Raw genomic sequence first — 19,282 nt, 5'->3', positions numbered from 1 at the left:
AGTATGACGAGCACCCCTCTTGCAGTACCATATGCCTACCATGTCCATTGAGTTAGATGTCCCCACACCTTTCTATCGTCTCTCTCAAGAGTGGCTGCCCTTCCTCTACAACCTCGTGAATTGAACTTGTTGTGTATAGGCTTGCAGACGGGGGGCTGCTGAACTGTACACCTGCAGTGCATGACCTGTTCTTGTAGATCTGTAGCGTGCATGATGTGACGCCCCCATTGAAAGTCACAGATCACTTCTCCTTTGTATCTTCCTTTGTACCCAGACGATATGGAGACAACACTACCACCCAGTGTTTGCCTTTTGGCCCTCCTCATTCTAGAATAATTTCGAGTACTCCTGGTAAGAAGCCGGGGAAGCACTGCCGTGAAGAGTAGCCACCTCCCCAGAGTCCACGGGAGAAGTGATGGTACTTCCCATGGTAAGCTGTCTGGGTAAATTGGCCAACGCATAGGCCACTTCCTCCTCCCCCTCAGACCACCTTACTTGTTACATGGCAGGGACACACCCTAATGTGCTCTAGTCATTGTGAGAGCCATGGTCTGCACTTGTCCTAGTCCCCATTGGGGGTACCATATCAATACTCTTTTGACAAGGCACTGGACTTTTATGACCACTTGCTTTCAAACCTAGCATGTCCTAGCCGCCTCTGTTTGCAACTCCTTCGTGGAACGTTTCAAATCCAAAATACCCATCAGTCAAACCATCGACAGACAAACTCCCAATTCCAAACCATCAGATATATGGGGCACATCCCCCCACCCCCATCATCCAAGACCTGCTCATCGTCCTCACTGTAAAACGAAAACCTGCCCACTACCTAGGCAACGCATGCCCATCTCGGGCTGCCATAATCTGCACCACCACCCTGGTCCCACATTGGGTCAACATTATCAACTCCTGTCCGTCACATGGCACTCCACCCGAAACGGGACACAAATCTCTCTCCTTGTGGAGAAACCATCACGTAACCCCACACACAGTGAACACTACTGCCTCATCACAATCCTTGCCAGAACAATGGAAGGCTTTGTTACACATCGTCTCCAACATCACAACAAACATGCACAACCCATTACAAACCGGTTTGCACCCTGGCTACCTCACCAAGACAGCAACCCTTCACATACTGGAGGACCTCCACAACATTCATTTCCAAAGTGCTCTATGAATGTAAATAAAATATAAATACAATACCAAGGACAGGCAGCCCTTATAATCCTCAACTATTCTTGCCCTCCAACCTCTACTAACTATCCCTCCTGGAATATCTTGCCCCAGTGTGCGCTGGTGCGTTGTTTTTCAAGGGTTTAGGGGATAGAAAGAGAATAGCCCTAAGCTTTTAAGAAGCCAAATTCTGGAATAAATTCCAGAGTACCAATGCACGCTACGGCAAGATATTCCAGGACGGATAGTTTGTGGAAGTTGGAGTGCAAGACTAGCTACGTTTTTAGCTTGTACCTGCAAAAGGAAGCTTTACAGACTTGAACTTTGTGTGTTCATACTGTGGGTCTTTGGTTCAGGTCCCGTGGCCCCTTTCGGTCCTATGATGTATTTACAGACTTTCTAATCCTCCTCAATGTCTCTACAATTTACGACATCACTGACCACATCATCCTCCCAAATATTTTATCCCACAGGATGACACTCTCAGGCACTGTTCAACTGGTTTACCTCCTTCCTCACTGGCAGGGCACACCTCACTACACAGTCCCCTATCAATCAAATCTCACTACAGTCAAATATGGGGTTCCGCAAGGATCTTCCCCCATCTCCCCTCCTGTTCAACCTAAAAGGTGAATCCCTCAGAGAAATTCTAAGCAGTCACAACATCAAGTTCCGCCAATATGCAGAAAAATAGCAAGATCTCCTCTTCCTCAGGACTTCAAACCACCAAATACTGTCTCTCCACCATCACCACCCAGATGGCTACCCACTTTCTAGAACTCATTCTCATTCAAAACTTAACACCTCGTCGGCCTCCCCAGCCTAAACTGGTCCTCATTCCTTGGATCAAAACTGTCGCAGCAGACAACATGCACCTCCATGAGCACACCAGTAAAGTCTCTAATTTTCACCATTGCCCCCGCCAATCCTTCACAGACCACATAACTGCCATCCACAAACCATGCTACACCTCTAAACATCCTTTGTCCTAGTCTTCTCTAAGCTGGCCTACAGAGACTCTGTACTCGCAGGACTCCTCAACAACACATTTGCCCTGTGCAAGCCGTACAGAATGGAGTATCAAGATGCATTGCACTCCTACCCAAACACTGGCACATAACCCAGATATTTACCAGCTCCCCTGTCTCCACATACCCTATGAGATTTGCTTTAAAAAGACTCTGCAACATACACAAGGCCTTCCGCTTCAAAACCCCTTCCTACCTCCATGACAAACCCACCACCTACAATCTCACACGGATTCCACAGTGCAAGCTAACCTGCACACAAAAACAGGCCTCAACTCCGTGGGCACTGAAATCCTGGACCATCTTCCCAAGCCATAGCTGTGCCGCCCCTTCCATCATCACCTACTGCAAAATCCTCAAAGCCTATCTTTTCCCCACCTAATCCTTCCACACCGCGTACAGCTTTCTTATATATATCCTGATCTTCCTACCCTTTTCTGAAAAATTGTAACTTTTTTCACCTCCACGCTTTGAACTTTGAAAGCGCTCTGTTATCCTCTGGTTAGGGCCAGCACAGCATAAATATAAAACCATGAATAAATAAGGGAGAAAATCCCATCAAGAAACTTTATTACCTCTAGGTGTTCTCTGTATACCCAGACTTACTCCCTGGTGCTACATCGTGGAAGCTGCCAATCAATAACCGGGAGGGAAGCGAGGTGAGACTTAAAGACTCTGTAATGGTGAGTAGATGCATGTGGTTATAGCAAGTCTGTAAGCGACTTCCAGGTCATATTGCACAGCACATAGTCCTGTACAGATGGAATCAGCAAGAGGTTCAGCTACTAGCTACAGGTCTAAATGGTATCCAGATGAGAAATCCATGGTTTACCTTTGCTGAAGAGAATATTACTCGCCCCACCTCAAGGTTTCACGTCTCGGGAGAAGAATTCCTACCTGGAATTCTAAAGCAAGAGAAGTAAGGGGGTAGTAAAGCAAGAGAAGTAAGGGGGTAGTATGGTATGTATGTAGTATGGGTATGTCCACAGACCACCTACTGTCAGAATGGGTCACACGTGTTTCAGTGCCAGGAAATCCCTGGGTGAGTATCCATTTCTTTTTAAGCCAAGATCTCCCAACACACTGACCGATACCCTCCTCCACATCCAATGGCACGATACATTGCCTCACGCTCGCATTGCACCAGGAGGCTGGCTACCTCCGCCCTTGCCATGATGCGTAGATCTTCCGACATACTTTTCAGGTATTGAAACATGATGCTGTAACACCTATTTTTAGGAGGGGGCAGTAACGCATCCACAGAGTCGTGCCGCTAACTCCCAACACCATTCTGGGACCATCTCATGCACCCCATATTTTTCGCAGTTGACATTTCTGTGCTCCTCATATGTCCCCTGCTCGTTTGTTCACATACTGTTCACCAATGCACAGCGCTGTTTTGAGAGCTTGGTTTTGGTATCTCGCAAGCCTGCATCTGCGAGCTTGAAGGGCCAATTCATCCTTCTGAGGTCGATAATTAAGTGACATTAAATTGGGTAATAATTTCCAGTATTACAGCGCTTGTCAGCGTGAGGAATACAGTATGAAGAGATATCAGAAGAACCTGCTGTATTGTCCAGCACAGGGTTCTGAAATTGTGGCACTCCAGATGTTTTGGAGCACAACTACCATCAGCCCTAACCAGGATAGTCAATTGTGAGGGATTATGAGAGTCGCATCAAAAACATCTGGAGAGCCACAAGGTGCATACCCCTGACCCAGTAAGGACCAAATCCTCCCAGAGAGTCTGAATTCCAGATTGTCGTTCCCTACCTTAGTGTAACTATGCTGGAGTTAAGTCTGTTTGGCACAGATGACCTACCGATCCCTCCTACCTCTGCTCTACAGGTTCCCCAGCCCCACACCTCAACTACATCCAGGACATTTACTTTCAAATAAGGGGAAACTGAAGTGATCTCTGTGGGAATCCTAGTTTCTGAAGATGGCATCAATGTTTCCAGAATGTGCGCCTTCTGCTTGGCACCCTATATTATGACCCCCACAACGGAGGTAGTCGGCATCCCCATTATTAACCTATACAAAAATAAGATACAATTTCTGTACTATAAATTTAGATGGCAGGATTACGTACAACCTGTTAGTGCATAACCTAGCGATAACGGTTACTTATTTCCAGATGCTTTGACAACTACTGCCATGATCCTACTCCCCCTGATATTTTGCTCTTTGGGTGTCATGGGTGCAGACGTCCAAGAAATCTGGAGGGCCACATGAGTAACCATGACCTAGATCATGTCTTCAAACAGCTGCTACAGACCAGTACCCTTTGTTTCTCCTGTTATTAAGGTCTGGAAGATAACATATTAAAACTGGCATATGAATCTCTCCTTTTATGTAGTGCACCTGGCACGCATTTTCTTGCAACATGTCCTCCAATGTAATTCACTCATTCTGCATACCATTGGCTTATTTACCAATTCCCTACATACAAGGCCAACACTTGTTCCGTCTTCTACCCCTGAGGCCAGTCTGATATGACTCTGGGTGGGGGAGATCCTCTATCAAACTCCTTATGCATCCCCTGCACTCTTTTCCCTTCTCTAATTATCCCAGTTTTACCCCCACAAAACCTGGGCGGGGTCACAATTCACCTCTACACAGGTAAGACTCTGCACTTTAAGACCACTACGGTTGTGATGGGCACAGTGTAAATGGCTAACAGTATAAACTGTGCCCATTTTGTCTAGCTTGAATGGTAACAAAAATGCCACTCATTTTGCTTAAGCAGGAGTGTTCCGAGGTATGATTGACTGACTGACTGCCAAGGTCAGCCTCCCATCAAGAAAAGCCTAGTGTTCCACTGACGATTGAACATTCGGTTATGTTGATTGTTCGCAGTACAGGTCTTGGCCCCCATATACCGTGGACAGTTAATTGATTTGGTGTATTGTTTTGTGGACCAGCCTTCCATCAATAACCAGACCTGAGCATGTCAAACACCTTTGACTGCTTTCCACAGTACTCTGGGAACAGGTTTTAAGTACATGGTGTTGGGGGAGGGACAGTTATATCAATCACCAAGTTTCCTCAGAATTATTTATATTCATTGTACTTCCTTAGGCTGGTAATGTAATGGGCATTTGTATAGTGCCTTTCACCATTGGTATAGTCGCAACGCGCTATAGGTTGAACGCCCTTGGGAACCGAAGTCCCAGTATGGGAAATTTGTCAGTGAGTCATAGAATGCGTGTGTGCATTTTAGCGAATAAGAAGGTAGGTCGGGTGACCAAGTCCCTGTTTGCCACCCATGTTGAGCAGGCATGTGGATGGGTGCAGAGGTAGTCTGGAGAGTATGCGCAAGAGATGTGTGTAGCTAGATCAAATTATATTGTGTGGAGATTGCTGCATTCTGATACTAGAGGTGCTGCGCAATGTATGCGTGGCAGGGAAGATACTATGTGTGCAGCTAGGCCGAATTTTAACGTGGGGGTTAGCTGCATTCTAATGGCTCAGGTGTTTGCATAGTGCATGTAGTGGAAGGTGCAGAGAGGTATCTCAGGTAGGCTAACAATACATTTCATGCTAGTGCAACACATTACCGGCCCCCAAATTCCTCCAAGTGCAACAAATTGTTCTCCCACAAAACCATCCGAGTGCAACACATTGGCCACCCTGAAAATAGAACCAAGCGCATCCAGGCGCATTCCCCACCATCGAAACCATCCAAGTGCAAAACATTGCTCACCCTCCGATCAATTTAAGCGCATCACATTGCCGACCCTCTAAGTCCATCTAAGCGCAACACATTGTCCACCCTCAGAACCAACGAAGTGCAAACCATTGCCCGCCTTCCGAAAGCCATCTATGAGAGCCATTCCCAACAGATTCTTCCAGCGCTAAAGCGGTGGTCACTGTCAACTTTCTCCAGGTGGAGTGCCTTAGCCACTGCCATATTCCCTCTGAGCTCATCCAAATAAGATGACTAGATAATAAAATAACGTCAGTCGGCATCATGTAATGAGCTGGTGTTGGCAATGCCGGAATGCCCAGTGATGCCTCTGGCCCAGTTGCTCGGGTTAGGCTACTCTGGGACCTCCCAGCTATGGATATGATTCATAATGCTGAGTTGCCATGTCTTGAGGGGTCTCCGGTAACTCATGTGGGATTGGAGGGTAGCTCTGTGGCAATACGCGGGTCTTGAAAGCAAGACCACGCTGAGCGCGTTATAAATAACCTTCCCTTCCACAATGAAACTGGCGCCTAGATACCAATGGGTTATGTGTGCTGCAAATAAATACAAAACATTATAAATAATAAATAAATAATAATAATGTGGTATTGTGTGCGTTTCGGATGTGGGTTGGCAAGGAGTTCCAGATGTGGGGGCCAGGACTAAGAAATTGAAACCTCCAGTTCTGGATGATTTGGAAGTGGGGAGCACTAGATGAAGAGCATTGCTTGACCACAAGTTTATGGTGAGGTGATAGAGGGTGATATTCTGTTGTGGGTATTTAGGGCCTATCTTGTGCAGTGCTCGGTGGGGGACGCACATGACTTTCAATGTTACCCGCCGTCCGATCGGGAGCCAGTGGAGGCTGCAGAGGGCATGGGAGATGTGTTCTCTTTGGGCGAGGAGGAGCCTGACTGCAGAGTTCTGGACTATTTGGAGCCTTTTAAGTTGGTAGGCAAGTGTACCCAGGTAGAGAAAGTTTGCATAGTCTAGTCGAGAGAGGACGATGGGCATAACTGTCGTCAGTCTGTGGAGGTGGGGGTAGAGGTTGGAGAAGATGGGTCGCAGTATGAAGAGATATAGGTTACCAGATTTGGACAGTTTAATGTTTTTGGATAGGGTGAGTCGGTGTTCATTGTGCAACCCAGGTCCCAGGTTTTTGACTGGCGGACGCGAGGGGTTTAGGGTGGGAAGTCATAGGGTCGGTTGTGGGAAAAGGGCGGTCTTTCCGCAGATCATGATCTGTTTTCCCAGGGTCTAGCAGGAGATGATTTATAGTCATCCAGCGGTCAATGTCTGAGGGAGGTCTGGTGACAGAATTCTAAAGAGGATTTGAGTGTCACCAGCGTAGTTGTAACAGGTGAGGTTGTGTGAGCGGATGAGTGAGGGGAGAGGAAATGTGTAGAAATTGAAGAGGAGAGGCTAAAGGCACACCCCTTGGTGGCGGGGTCTCTGTTTCTGGCGGGTCAGGTGGAGGAGGTGAAAGGGGGATGGTAGGTAATTTGGTGTCTGCTTGCAAAGAATGAGGAGATCAGTTAAGTGCAGTGTCCCTAAAGCCATAGGAGTGGAGCCTGTCAACGAGTATGCTGTGGTTAATGGTTGAAATCCGCTGAGAGGTCAAGAAGTAAGAGTGCGGCACAGCCCTTTTGAGTTTGCAGTGTTTTTGAGGTCGTCCCATATGGAGAATAGGGAGGATTCGGTTCCATGAAGGGGGCTGAAACCTGACTGAGCGGGGTTGAGGAGGTGATTGGTATATGCGACGGTGTTAAATTGGGAGTAGGCAGTACGATTCGGCAGGAAGCAGGAGTTCATGGTTGGTCTGTAGTTCGCTGGTTGGTGAGGGTCAAGGGAGGGTTTTTTCAGGAGGGGTTTGATATGGGATACTTTAAAGGCTTCTGGGAAAATGCCAGAGGTGAGGAAGGCATTGAGGATGGACCTAGCAATGTCCCCTGTACAAGTTGTAATAAAGATTTCTTTGAGGAGGGAGGTGGGTCACGGGTCATTTAGTGACCCAGCCGGCCGGCAGTCCAACAGTTTGAGGAATACCAATCTGGAGATGGGAGAGAAAGAGCAGAAGGTGGAGATAGGGGTGGGCTGGTCGGAGGGTTTCCTTGAGGAGTGTGGTAGATGGGGAGGAGGGTTGCTAGTTTTTTATTGATAGTATGTGTTCTTTCTAGCACTATCTTGTGGAAATGGTCAGATAGGGTGTTGCAGAGGGATTGGGGGGAATAGGGGGAGCTGCAAGAGGGGACCATGAATCTTGAAATGGTCTTGTGCAGCTCCTTGCTGTTTTTGCAGGTGTTAGTATATCCTTGTTATAGGATTCTTGGTCTTGTGGAGTTCAGCTTAGTAAATGTGAGGATTGTGGGCATTGGCTGTTTTGTTTCTGGTGGATTGATTGGACGGCCATCGATATTGTCATTAACTTGTTTTGTGTTTTGAAAAATTTGAGGAGTGGGGTGCCCCACCTGAGTAAGGCACCCTGACGTGAGGGGTGGATCTTAAGGGAATGAGTGGTAGTAGGGCGTTGGAAATCCATGTGTCGAGGAGTCCATGGGTGGAAGTCCTTCTTGGGTTATTAGGGTTGGTAGGGTGGATAGCAGAGATTCTGCCAGATCAGGGTTATTATCACCTTATTCCAGATGAGGGATGCTGGGTCGATGATGGTCCTTCGTGGAGGGAGGGAAGGTGACAGGAGGGAGAAGAGAATGGTGGTTTGTCCATATGAGTGGACGAGGGGTAAGGGTGAAGATGAGATTGGTAGCTCTAAAGATGGCGTCAAGGGTATGTCCAGCTCTGTGGGTGGGACCCGATACCTGCTGGGTCAGGTTAAGGGCTTCCAGGTTATCTAGGAGTGGTTGTGTAGTGGAGTTGTCGGGTGAATCCAACCAAATGTTGAAATCTCCCAGTAGGGTGAGTGAGGGGTGATCGACCAGTATAGCTGCTAGGGAATCGCCAACAACATTGTTACTATAGCTCAGCTAATTCAGCATAGGCCTCCGACATTGCAGTGTGTCTCTTTGAGTTCGCATAGAATTACAGATGGTTAATTTAGCACTTTCTTCCTTCGTGGTCGATAAATTGAGTGCCATTAAATCAGGTAAGAACACTTATTGCAGCACTTTTGAAGCGGGAGGAAGTGCTATACAAAAACCTGATGTTTCGGTCAATAGGTTCATGGGTTGATTGGCATGTTGCACACATCTCAGTTCAACCTGTGGTTTCTCTTGTTTGAATACCATCAGGGCCACGCTGGACTTTTATCCTTACAAACTTGGTCAAAACAGTACTGCATATGCGCTCTATACAAAAGTAGATTCAGCTCTTTGACAATGCTGTGGATGTCTGCTGTATGGAAGTGATCCAGAGCGAAGCCATGGCTGCTTCAATTTGCTGATCATAGTTTCCCAAATTAGTATGGAAATGATATGTGCATTTGTGTACCACGGCTCTGAGCTGCCGATCCACCCCCCAATATGCGTTTCAGGGGTGTTTTGAGAACCCTTCTGCAGGTCTTTCTGTTCTCGTTTTCTTCAAATGTGGACGTGTTAGGCTCCTGTTGCATCCTCAAAACAAAATTGCGGCTGCAACTAAAGAAAACTGCTTTTGGCAGAGGACCGAGACGCAGGGTAAAGCTGGAGACCATGTAGATGGGTCGGTTGGTTCCTGGAGCACACGCTGGGAAAGAAAGCACTGTTGAATCGGATCGGAAGCCCATGGTCCTCATTCTATGTCAGACGGTCTGGTAAAAAGTGCAGGTATTCGCGAAAATGCTAACACTTTACCCGACCGTCCGACTGCAGGTTTGCGGGTGGGGCACCTACCTTACTCCCAGGTAAGCCAGATGCCCCACCGGCATAAAAAGCCCTAATCACTGACAAATCCCCTCATGGAGTCCTATGGGACTTCATGAATGGGGATTTACTACGTCACTCCGGTACCCGTAATCTGGCGGCAATGCCACCAGCCCGGGTGCCAGAAAGTGTATCAACATTTGCTGGTATAATGGCGGCTCAACCGCCAGGATCAAAATGGGGCCCCATGTACCAAAAGAGACGGTCTAGTCTCTGACTCGTTACTCGATACAGCTGCCTCTTGGGGAGACGCTGCCAGAGCTCAGCGCGTCTCAACGCTAGTGTTTCCAGTACCTAGCTCAGCGCTTACTACCACCTGGGTTCCTTCCTTCCCCCTGCTCTTCCTTCCTTCCTGGTTCTTGTGTTCTCCCTGCTTGGATACTGTCTCTGTCTCCTTCAGTACTCCCGGTTCGCCTTTTCCAGCCGTGTACCATCAGTGCTGCTGAATCTCTCCCTCCAGCCGTATTCCATCAGTGCTGCAGGTTTTCAGTTTGTTTTCCCTTTGAAGGGCTTTTCAGTATCATGGCATATGCTTTTGGGATGGGGGAAGGGGTGTGTGTGTGTGTGTGTGTGTGTCTGTAGCTTGCTTGCAACAAACGGTCACTTTGAAAGTAAAACTATTTCCACTCACAGAACCTCATTTTGGTTGTTTTCAGAACCAGCTTCTGCCAAAAGGTCTGCTGCTGATGGAGGATAAAGTGAAGCTTTACGAAGGTGAGTTTCCCGGACAGTGCGGGCAGGGGAAGCCCCGCCGCCCTCGCTGAAGCCCCTGCAGGCGGCGACGCTGGTCCTGAAACCCCCGCCGTGACTCAGGGCGGCAGCACGCGGCGGCGGCGGCCTGCACACAGCTCCCGCCTCTGTGCGCACAACACTGCCTTGTGGTTTGTTGTTTACTTGCATTCTGTGGCTTTATGAAAAGACGTGTTTTTTCCACAGCTTGTACTCGGAAACTTGTGGAGTCCGCATGATAAGAGGCGTGAAATTGCGGTCACTTGGGTTCAAGACGGTGGTTCCCAGCATCTTCTGTCCGTCTTTATTTATTCATCGAGCTGCTGGTGGCAAACACTTAAGATGGCCCCTAGCCCCGCTCCCTGGATATAGGGCCTTTTAGGCTTCAAGAACAGGGAAATGTGCAGATGAGTAAAATGCAAAATTTCAGAAATGCTGTGACAGTTGAAAATTGTGGTTTTGATGATTTTTTTTTTCTTCTGCTTGTTTAAAATGACTGTACGCCAGATGGTCTTTTTGGCGCTCACCTGCCAGTCTCTGCAGAGCTGCATTGTAGCATAGCCCACCTCGGGGCCAGGCTTTCCCATTCTTTCTAATTCTAGGCAGATTGCAGTGCCTGGAGTGAGACAGTGTGCAGGAATGGGTTGCCAAATGCCCCCCCCCGCCACCCCCCCAAGTGTCCTTCTGAAGCGGAATCATCGGGCTCTTCCATCCAAGCAGATTCTGTTCCTGATACGGTTGCTCATGTGCGTTTGAGCTTCAACTCCTATGAACCCTAGCAAGCATACTCGGTGTTGAAGGTTTATGGGATTAGTAGTCCAGAACATCTGGACAGCCTAATTAATGAGGACCCATGGCAGTGGCTGTGCCATTACTCCCGAATGCACTGCTAGATGTGAACTTCCCCTGTCTGCTACAGTAGGAGGTACCGGTTCCACGAGAGCTCCTGAGCACTGCTGGAGCCAGCAATGGCACATCTAGAGTCTCCATTTGCTGGTGTTGACCTGCTCTGCTAGAGCCACAGCGGTCCACTGAAACCCCCATGTGTTATGTTATTGTGATTTCTATCGTGCACCGCTGCCATTTTCATGGTCCTCAGGCGGACCTGTAAAGGAACAGGGTTGGGATGGTTGGTTAGTAGGGTTGAGAGAGAAAAGCCATTGTCTCCATGTGTCCTTGGTTTGCTGAAGATGTCACATACCTCTGCAGCGGTCACCGTCCACTACTGCTGTGGAATTCACTGTAGTTGACCTCGCCTTCAGCAAAAAGCCTTTGTTGAGAAGACCTCGATGTATGTAACTTTTACATTTATTCAAAGTCACATGATATCCAATGTTCTAACGTTGGTTAAACGTGTACATTTATTTCACCTTCAATTCTCTGGTTGTTTTAGATTCATTTACTTTGCGTCCTCCTGACTCTGAACTTCAGTCTGTGCTCAAAGGCGACAGTCTCTCTTGCCTATAGGAGCTCTCTCTACCTCTTGTAACCAAATGAAGGAGTTGCCACAATCCATCACTTTCTCTAGAGACTCGCAAATTAAGCAAAAATGTTCACTTTGATACAAAACGAAAAGGAGCCCCAGAAGCTGTTCTATAACTAAATAGCTGCATGTCATTGGAGACAAAAAATGACGGGCTATCATTCCCAAAACTATACAACTGCCTTGTCTCCTGACCTGCCTCATTGTCTGCTGCTATGACCACATTTACATCCTCCCATTATTGTGCAAAAAAATAGTTTTCATCATATTTGGTATGCAAATACAGAATCCTACACCTCACATTCTTGAAAAAATGGGTTTATAAAGAATTTTGAAAAAAAAGGGACATTAGCCTCTTTAAATATTTAGGAAAACCTTTTTTTTTTTATCATAGTTGCATGCATAGAGTCCAGATGGGACGTTTCGGCAGAGCAAGAATGTGCAAAGAACAACTTCCAAGACACTGTAGCGAAAGCAGGTGCTGAAATCTTTTATAGACTACTTAAAAAAAAGAAATGCCCATCAGTCCCCTGCCAATAAGATCCTAAGTAGCAGCGTTTGTTTCTCCAGCAAAATAAACCAGCCTGGCTATTGGTTGGTAATAAGACCAGGTCCTACACCGGGTGAGTTGCTTCCTCAGATTCCTGCCTGGAAACATATGTTTTTTTTTTTTTTTTTAGGTGCCAGGCATAAGATCCTGATCCGCTGCTCCATCCTTTCAATATGGTACTGAACAATTGTTACCTGTTGTCACATCTTCTTTTGTGATGGCCACCGTGGAACTGGTGCCAACTATATTGTGCACTAGCGCCTTGGAGTGTCTTGTGTGCTCGATGGATTTACCAATAATGACCTCAGACCTGGATTTACCAATAATGACCTCAGACCCAAATAACTAGACAGACTCAAAGAATATGACAATGTAGTACTTTTATTATCAGCTCAAATAAAGTAGGGCAATCTGGTGAACAACTAAATGTAGTGGACAAACTCACACTTAAGTTTCCATTATACAAAGACTTTACACCTCAAAATGCGTCATCTATGACATCATCCTACGTGGCAAACTATAAAACCTATTGAAGGGAGGGATTGGTTAATGGAACATATTTACCTATATATCATATAAGTATTAGTAATATCACGGGATGCCCCTTATCTAATAGGCACACCTTGAAGCACCTCTTAATATGTATAATACACATTATAGCAGAGTAACAGCAGCAGGTTGGCCTGTAAAACATTGTGTGGCATGCCGATACATAACCACTCTTGATTGGTTGGCATACTTTCTCAACTTTGTACATTCGGCTCGCTAGCAGCACGTAAGCAAAATGAAACCCAGGAGCAGGGAACATCAGACCACTGCCCACATTGGTCAATTTGCCTACCATCTCTCATTGGGTAGACCATGAGCCAAGGCTTCTCCTTTGTAGTTGACCTTGCTGACTGTTTTCTTCTCTGCGTCTTTTAAGGGAGTCAGGATACACCACAATCTTCAACTGAGGCTTAATTAATAGACCTTGTTTTTGAGTCTTGCATCACGTGTTAGTAGAACACAAATGTGTCTGTTATTTACTGCTATTTGATTTAATTTACTTGGAGCTATTACTCCACTTAGCCTCTGGAGACTTGGTTGCTCTGTCGTACATGTGCTTTTCTTCACCCTTGATTGCCCAATACTTGGCACTTGCAGATGTTTTCACTTCTGCTTAATCTAAGATAAATGTGCCCTTCCTACTCCTACGCCCCGTCCTCTTTCCTCCATACTTTTGGGACATTCCTTCCATCGAGATGGGACTGGAGCACTTTTTGAGCATAAAAAATAACTTGTTTTGTCCTCCTTTTATTTGTATGCGGGGCCACTGCACGTGACCATAGCCCCGCCTTCCTCAGATCTGCCCCGTGCATCGCCCTGAAGTCCTTTTCTCCACACGGGAGGGGTTGGACTCACTTGCATTTTAGGGAATTTTTTATTTTTTGTTTCCTTGTCCTTCATATTCCTGCTCCGGTTGCACAGTCTTCTTCCTTCCATCTATGCCACAGCATCTGGGATTTGTGTCCTGTGCTTCGTGCGAACGTTGTTTCGCGAGGGCGGGTCCCCATTTTCTCTGTCTGGAGTGCTTGGGCCCGAAACACTAATGGGACTCTTGCTTCTACTGTGACTCCCTCTCTGTCCGTGCACTCCAGCGCTAGCTTGTCAGGTGGGAGGAGGTGTTCCAGCAGATTCCTCCTCCTCACTGGCAGCAGTTCATCATAGAAAAAGGGAAGTCCGGTAAGTTCCTTCCTTTTTAGGGCACCCCGGCCAGGGGACTACTTCTCGGGGTCTTCTGGTTCCGGGAGTGGCCCAAGTGGCTCTTCTGTCAAACCGGATATTGAAGCCTCTTATTACAAACAATTTGTATGTATATTGGCCTACGCCAAGTTGCTTGAAAATTGTACGTAAATAACTCTCTGTGGCAAGGTCTTGACCTTAGAAGTTAATGTAAGCCGCCATCTTGAATCAAGCCTCCATTTTAGGTTAGAAACCGCCATTTTGGGGTTTTGTACAAAGTCACCCTGTAATCTAAAATGGCCATCTTGTGTGTCCTTGTTCTTGCCTTACCCTCTCCAACCTCTGTAGGGAAGTTAATGTCCAACCTGCCTTCAGGCTACATGTTAGGGTCATGTAGACCTTGTCCTTTGTTGACCTCGGAGCAGGGGATTACTTGAATTAGCAATGTTAAACTACAAGTATACAAGAACAGTAATGCTATCCAAATATAATATGCAAAACATTGTTTGGTCTGTATTAAAGCAATATATAAAGAGTGTAAATATTAAATTGAAGAATAATGGAGTGTGTTAGTAAATGTATTGAAAAGTAAACCGCATGCACGAGATATGTAAATTAGGAAAGTGAACCTGGCGCGACCCTAGCCCAGTGCATGATTAACCTATAAGGGGGCTGGACATCAGTTTACAAATTGTATAAAAGCACCGATGTCCAGCTAGGAAATTCCCTCACTGCTCATATTGTACCCTGCTGGTGGTCTCTGAGATGTATTGATGGCCAAATAGCTATTTGTGTACTTTGTTGAATACTGTTCAGTTTTGTAATCAAGATTCTGGGAATCTTTATAAGCCCGTGTCGGTGTATTTTCCTCTGCTCGGTGTAACAGCCGTAATATTGTATTTTTTCTGATTCCACACTTCTACCAGGGCTCTCCCTGAGTTGTCCCAAAAGGGATCTAACCTGGACTCCGGAGTTTCCTCTGAGGTTCTGTAAGGGGGCTGTCGGGACCAGATCTTCATCCGAGGTTCCCCATCTGGGGGGGAAAAGGTTAAGCCCAGCCTTTCTGAGGCTGTTTTCACCAGGGTAGTTCCTGAGGTTTCCAAGTCTGGAACTAAATGTACAGACTAGTCTTGAGGTTTCCAGTAATGGGACTAAAAGCACTGGTGTTTACCAGAGGATCCCCTACTAGGGGCTAGAATTAAAACAAGCAAGATCGAGGGGGCCTCTCCAAGGGCTCTGGCTATGGGGGGGTGAACCGAAGCCTTCCCACACACAATCCTGTGGTTGAAACGATCCTGCTGAGTGGGCAAAGAAAGAAGGTAAACACCTTAAGTCTTCAAGTATCGGCTCAGCCGAGGTTCCCTCACCGAGGGCTAATTCTTCAGCAGAATCGAAGGGGTCGCAAAAGCACTCATTTGCTAACACCGGCTCTGCCGAGGTTCCCTGTCACAAGGCTAAAATGGAAAAAAAAGTCCCCTGATAACCCTGTGGTGACTATGGACTCACTAACACCTGTGACGCAGTGCACCTCAGGCAGTAACAAAATGGCAGCCCAACCCCTGTGATCTGAGGCAGGCATTTTGACTACCTCTCTCACAAAATCGTTGTCAACGGCTGATTACGAGGGGCCTGTTTTTGGGACCAAACAGCCTTTTCCACGTAATGTGGACAATAGGAATCCGTTCCGCCCTCCAATGGATTGGCATGCTCGTTTTCTGCTGCCAGTCTCGCTCCCTCCTATGTCCGCACCTTTTAGTTTACGTGGATCCAGCAGGTGGACGGCCATCCTGGCAACCAGCCTCTTTGCAATCCTGCGGTATGTCCCTTCAGAGCGGCCTCTACCCACTCCTGTGCCCAAACCTTCCTCTGAGGGTGTGTGTTTTTAGCAAGTTCCAGGCTCTTATGCACTCTGACCCAATGAAGGCATACTTTAAGGATCTTTTCAAAGAAATGTATTCTCCGCCTCTCGAGCCACAACCTGCTCCGGCTACACCTGAACCGGTTCCGGTAGTGCCAACCCCTCCTCCTCTTCCAGTGGGGCCCCCTCCTCCACTACCACCACTGCCTCGCTTTCACCTGCAAGTAAGACTCCCATTGCGCGGTCAGGTCTGCCCATAAGGTCTGAGCTGCCATGTGCTGTGGATCAGGTTTCTGTTCCCACGCATTGGATGAAGATCAAGCGGACAAGAATAGCGAAGACCCGTCCCACTCTGTCCGAGCCTTTCATGACCGGGTTGTGGATATGATGGCATTGCTAGATATTCTGATACCCGAGCCTCCGGCTCCACAAGAAGGTGTACTTTCAGGAGCCTTTAATCTTTCAACACAGTAGCACACAGGCCCTTTCCTTCAGAAGGATGTTCTAGCTGAAGCCTGAAAGGTCTGGGAAAAATCTCATTCCGGTCAGCACCTGAACAGGAAAATTGACACTCACTACAATCTACACTACAATCTACACTCGTCAGAAGACATACCCTTGACTGCATGTCCACTCCCCTCATCAACGGTCGTGGCAGCATCTATGCTCCAGTGTAAGCACTCCTCTATATCCTCCACAACAGCGTCTCAAGTCCTTTCCAAGGAGGACAAGCTTCTTGATGCCATTGGGGGGGAAAAAGTATTTTCCAATTCAGGTCTTCAGCTGCGACAGGCTAATATCGAGGTCATCCTGGCGGCTGCAAATCCCAAGCTGTGTAAGGAGCTTGCTGAGTTTTGGGATTGTATTCCTACTGACAGGCTCAAATTTTAAAGGCGGCTTATCCGATGCCAGAGTGCTGGCTCGATATCTGCTATCATGCCAACACTTCCGCTCGGGCCTTATGGTTGGAGTAGACATCTCACGCCAAGCGTGGTTGCATGCTATGAAGTTCTCGAAGCGGGTTCAGGACAAAGTACTTGATCTTCTCTTTGTAAGGTAAGTAACTGTTTCACTCCTCCACCAATGAGGAACTCGCCAAAACAAAGGCAAGCAATCAAACGGCTAAATCTTTGTCGGTCCTTGCCAAAACCCCAGCTAAAGCAGCTTATACTCAGAAGTCAGAGTCTCAAACAAGGTCCTTCTCAGTTTTCCGAGGGTTCCAGAACTGCCGGACAGAAGCTACCGCTGGTGGGCCTCGCGGCAAGCAGCAAAGGCAGGCTGGCTGGTTTTTCTCTTGCTCAACAGCCCCCTCTTCGGCAACAGGTGGCCTCACCGCCGATAAACTTTCTAAATTATGTTTTCCATCGTTCGCGCGAGACTCTGTTGGGAGAACAGATGGTCTCATCTGGAGGCATGGCAGACCATCACAGAAGACTGATGGGTTTTGTCTGTCACCCGGGTGGGCTTCCACTTGCCCCTCCCTCATACCCCACCCTCTCACCCTCCTCTTCAGCAGACTGGGTCGCCATCCCTCAGAGCAGAGTTACAGAAACCTCTAGACCTCAGAGCAGTGGAACCTGTTCCCTTGCGTGAGCAAAGGGGGGGGGCTATTACTCCCATCTGTTTACAATGCCCAAACCCAACCAGGCTGGCCTGCGCACTATCCTCGACCTCCAACTTCAATCTCTTCCTACCCCAAGAGAAATTCAAGATGATTACGCCCAGCCAGATAAGGTCCTCTCTCCAGAAGGCGATTGGCTCAGTGTTGTAGATCTTCAGGGCGCCTACATGCATATCCTGATCTGGGGCCCACATCGGAAATACCTGTGGTTCTTTGTGGGAATGGAACACTTACCACAGTAGAATTAGTGCTTAGAGTGAATCCTCCAAAATCCCCATGGCATCCAAAGGACTCAAAAAATGGGGACTAATGAGAGTTACCTCACTCATAATTCCAGAGTAAATTTGCAGTACAGAGCAGCCGTAATTGTATTCATTTGGCAGTAATTCCTGAGGCATTACTGCAAATCCATAATGTGATCCTGTATGCTGTACACGCCCCCGTTCTGAGGGTCCCAACTAGTCTGCCTGTTTTTTATGCCTTGTGTCACACTGCAGGCTCTGCTTACTTTCTGTATTTGCTCTCTCATGTGACTGCAGAGATACACAGTGTTCTAGGTGGTTTGGGAAAGCAGCAGACTGGACTGTACAATAATTCCTAAATTTAATGTATGTGAGATTTTATATTGAGATATGCTATGAAATGTTAAGTTTCTATACTATGCCAGATCACCAGCACAGTAGTTTTGCAGTGCCAGTGCTTGTCTGGTGCTGGTGTATTAAATATTGCTTTCTGTGGAGGCAACTGAATACCAGATGCTTTACCACTCTTGACAATTTTTCAGTTTTTATTACTGAAACTCATGCATCGGCCTGATTTTGTGTGGAGGTAAAAACCTCCATGCAAAAGCAGTACTGCCTGTGGTAATTACCCCATGTGGTAATTACCAGACCATCAGACTCCAAAATGGGGAATGACCAAAAGGTCTGCTTGACTTGGAATCATGCAGACCTTTTCGGGCACCTGATAATTATCACATCTCGTAATTCTGTAAATGGAAAGGTCCTGTGCAGAGTGATACACTATAATAATGTGGGAGCAATTAAATGCCTGAGTAGAAATATAAAAAATCTAGGCGTGGCGACCCTCCTGTGTGTAACTGCTGGTGTGATGCTTACAGTATCTGAAATGTTGTACAATTCAACCAGTGTCCATTAAGCCAGAATACTGTTCAGTTTGATTTATTCCCTAATCACCAGGCTGAAAGTGCCCAAAATTGTTGATAACATTGCTAAATGAGTTAGTCAAGGGATTCTAGTAAATGGATGAAATCCTTTCTCAGTCGCATATCACATCACATTGTGACCCTAGGTGAATGAGTTCGGTATCCAGTGAAAATGTTGCCAACAAAAATGTGGACAGAGAAAAAAACCATGGTTAAAACACTTCTGCAGTGACAGTATCCAAGCAATAAATTGTCAAAATGCAGCTGAAAAGTAGCCAAAAATGCAGAGCTTCAGGGTAATTCTGAGGTTAAATGAGGGTTTAATGGGCTTGTGATTGCCTGGTTTAGGTTTAGGATAAGGCTAGGGGTTAGGGTTATAGTAAAGATTTTATTTAGAACTAG

At 46.9% G+C, this 19,282-nt stretch overlaps 1 protein-coding gene across 4 annotated transcripts in view; it reads left to right on the top strand.

Moving 5' to 3' along the window:
* Positions 1-19,282, top strand: part of PRR5L (proline rich 5 like) — a 344,445-nt gene that overhangs the window by 233,780 nt on the left and 91,383 nt on the right. For all 4 annotated transcript variants that reach the window (XM_069623352.1, XM_069623350.1, XM_069623353.1 and 1 more), the window contains one exon: positions 10,406-10,463. In XM_069623352.1, coding sequence (XP_069479453.1) covers positions 10,406-10,463 — 58 coding nt within the window. The remainder of the gene's footprint in view (positions 1-10,405; positions 10,464-19,282) is intronic.

This window comes from Ambystoma mexicanum, chromosome 11, assembly GCF_040938575.1.
Source record: "Ambystoma mexicanum isolate Mex_15411 chromosome 11, UKY_AmexF1_1, whole genome shotgun sequence".
In the NCBI taxonomy this organism is placed as follows: domain Eukaryota; kingdom Metazoa; phylum Chordata; class Amphibia; order Caudata; family Ambystomatidae; genus Ambystoma; species Ambystoma mexicanum.
Note: the sequence above shows the minus strand (reverse complement) of the source record. Positions and strands in the feature narration are given on the sequence as shown.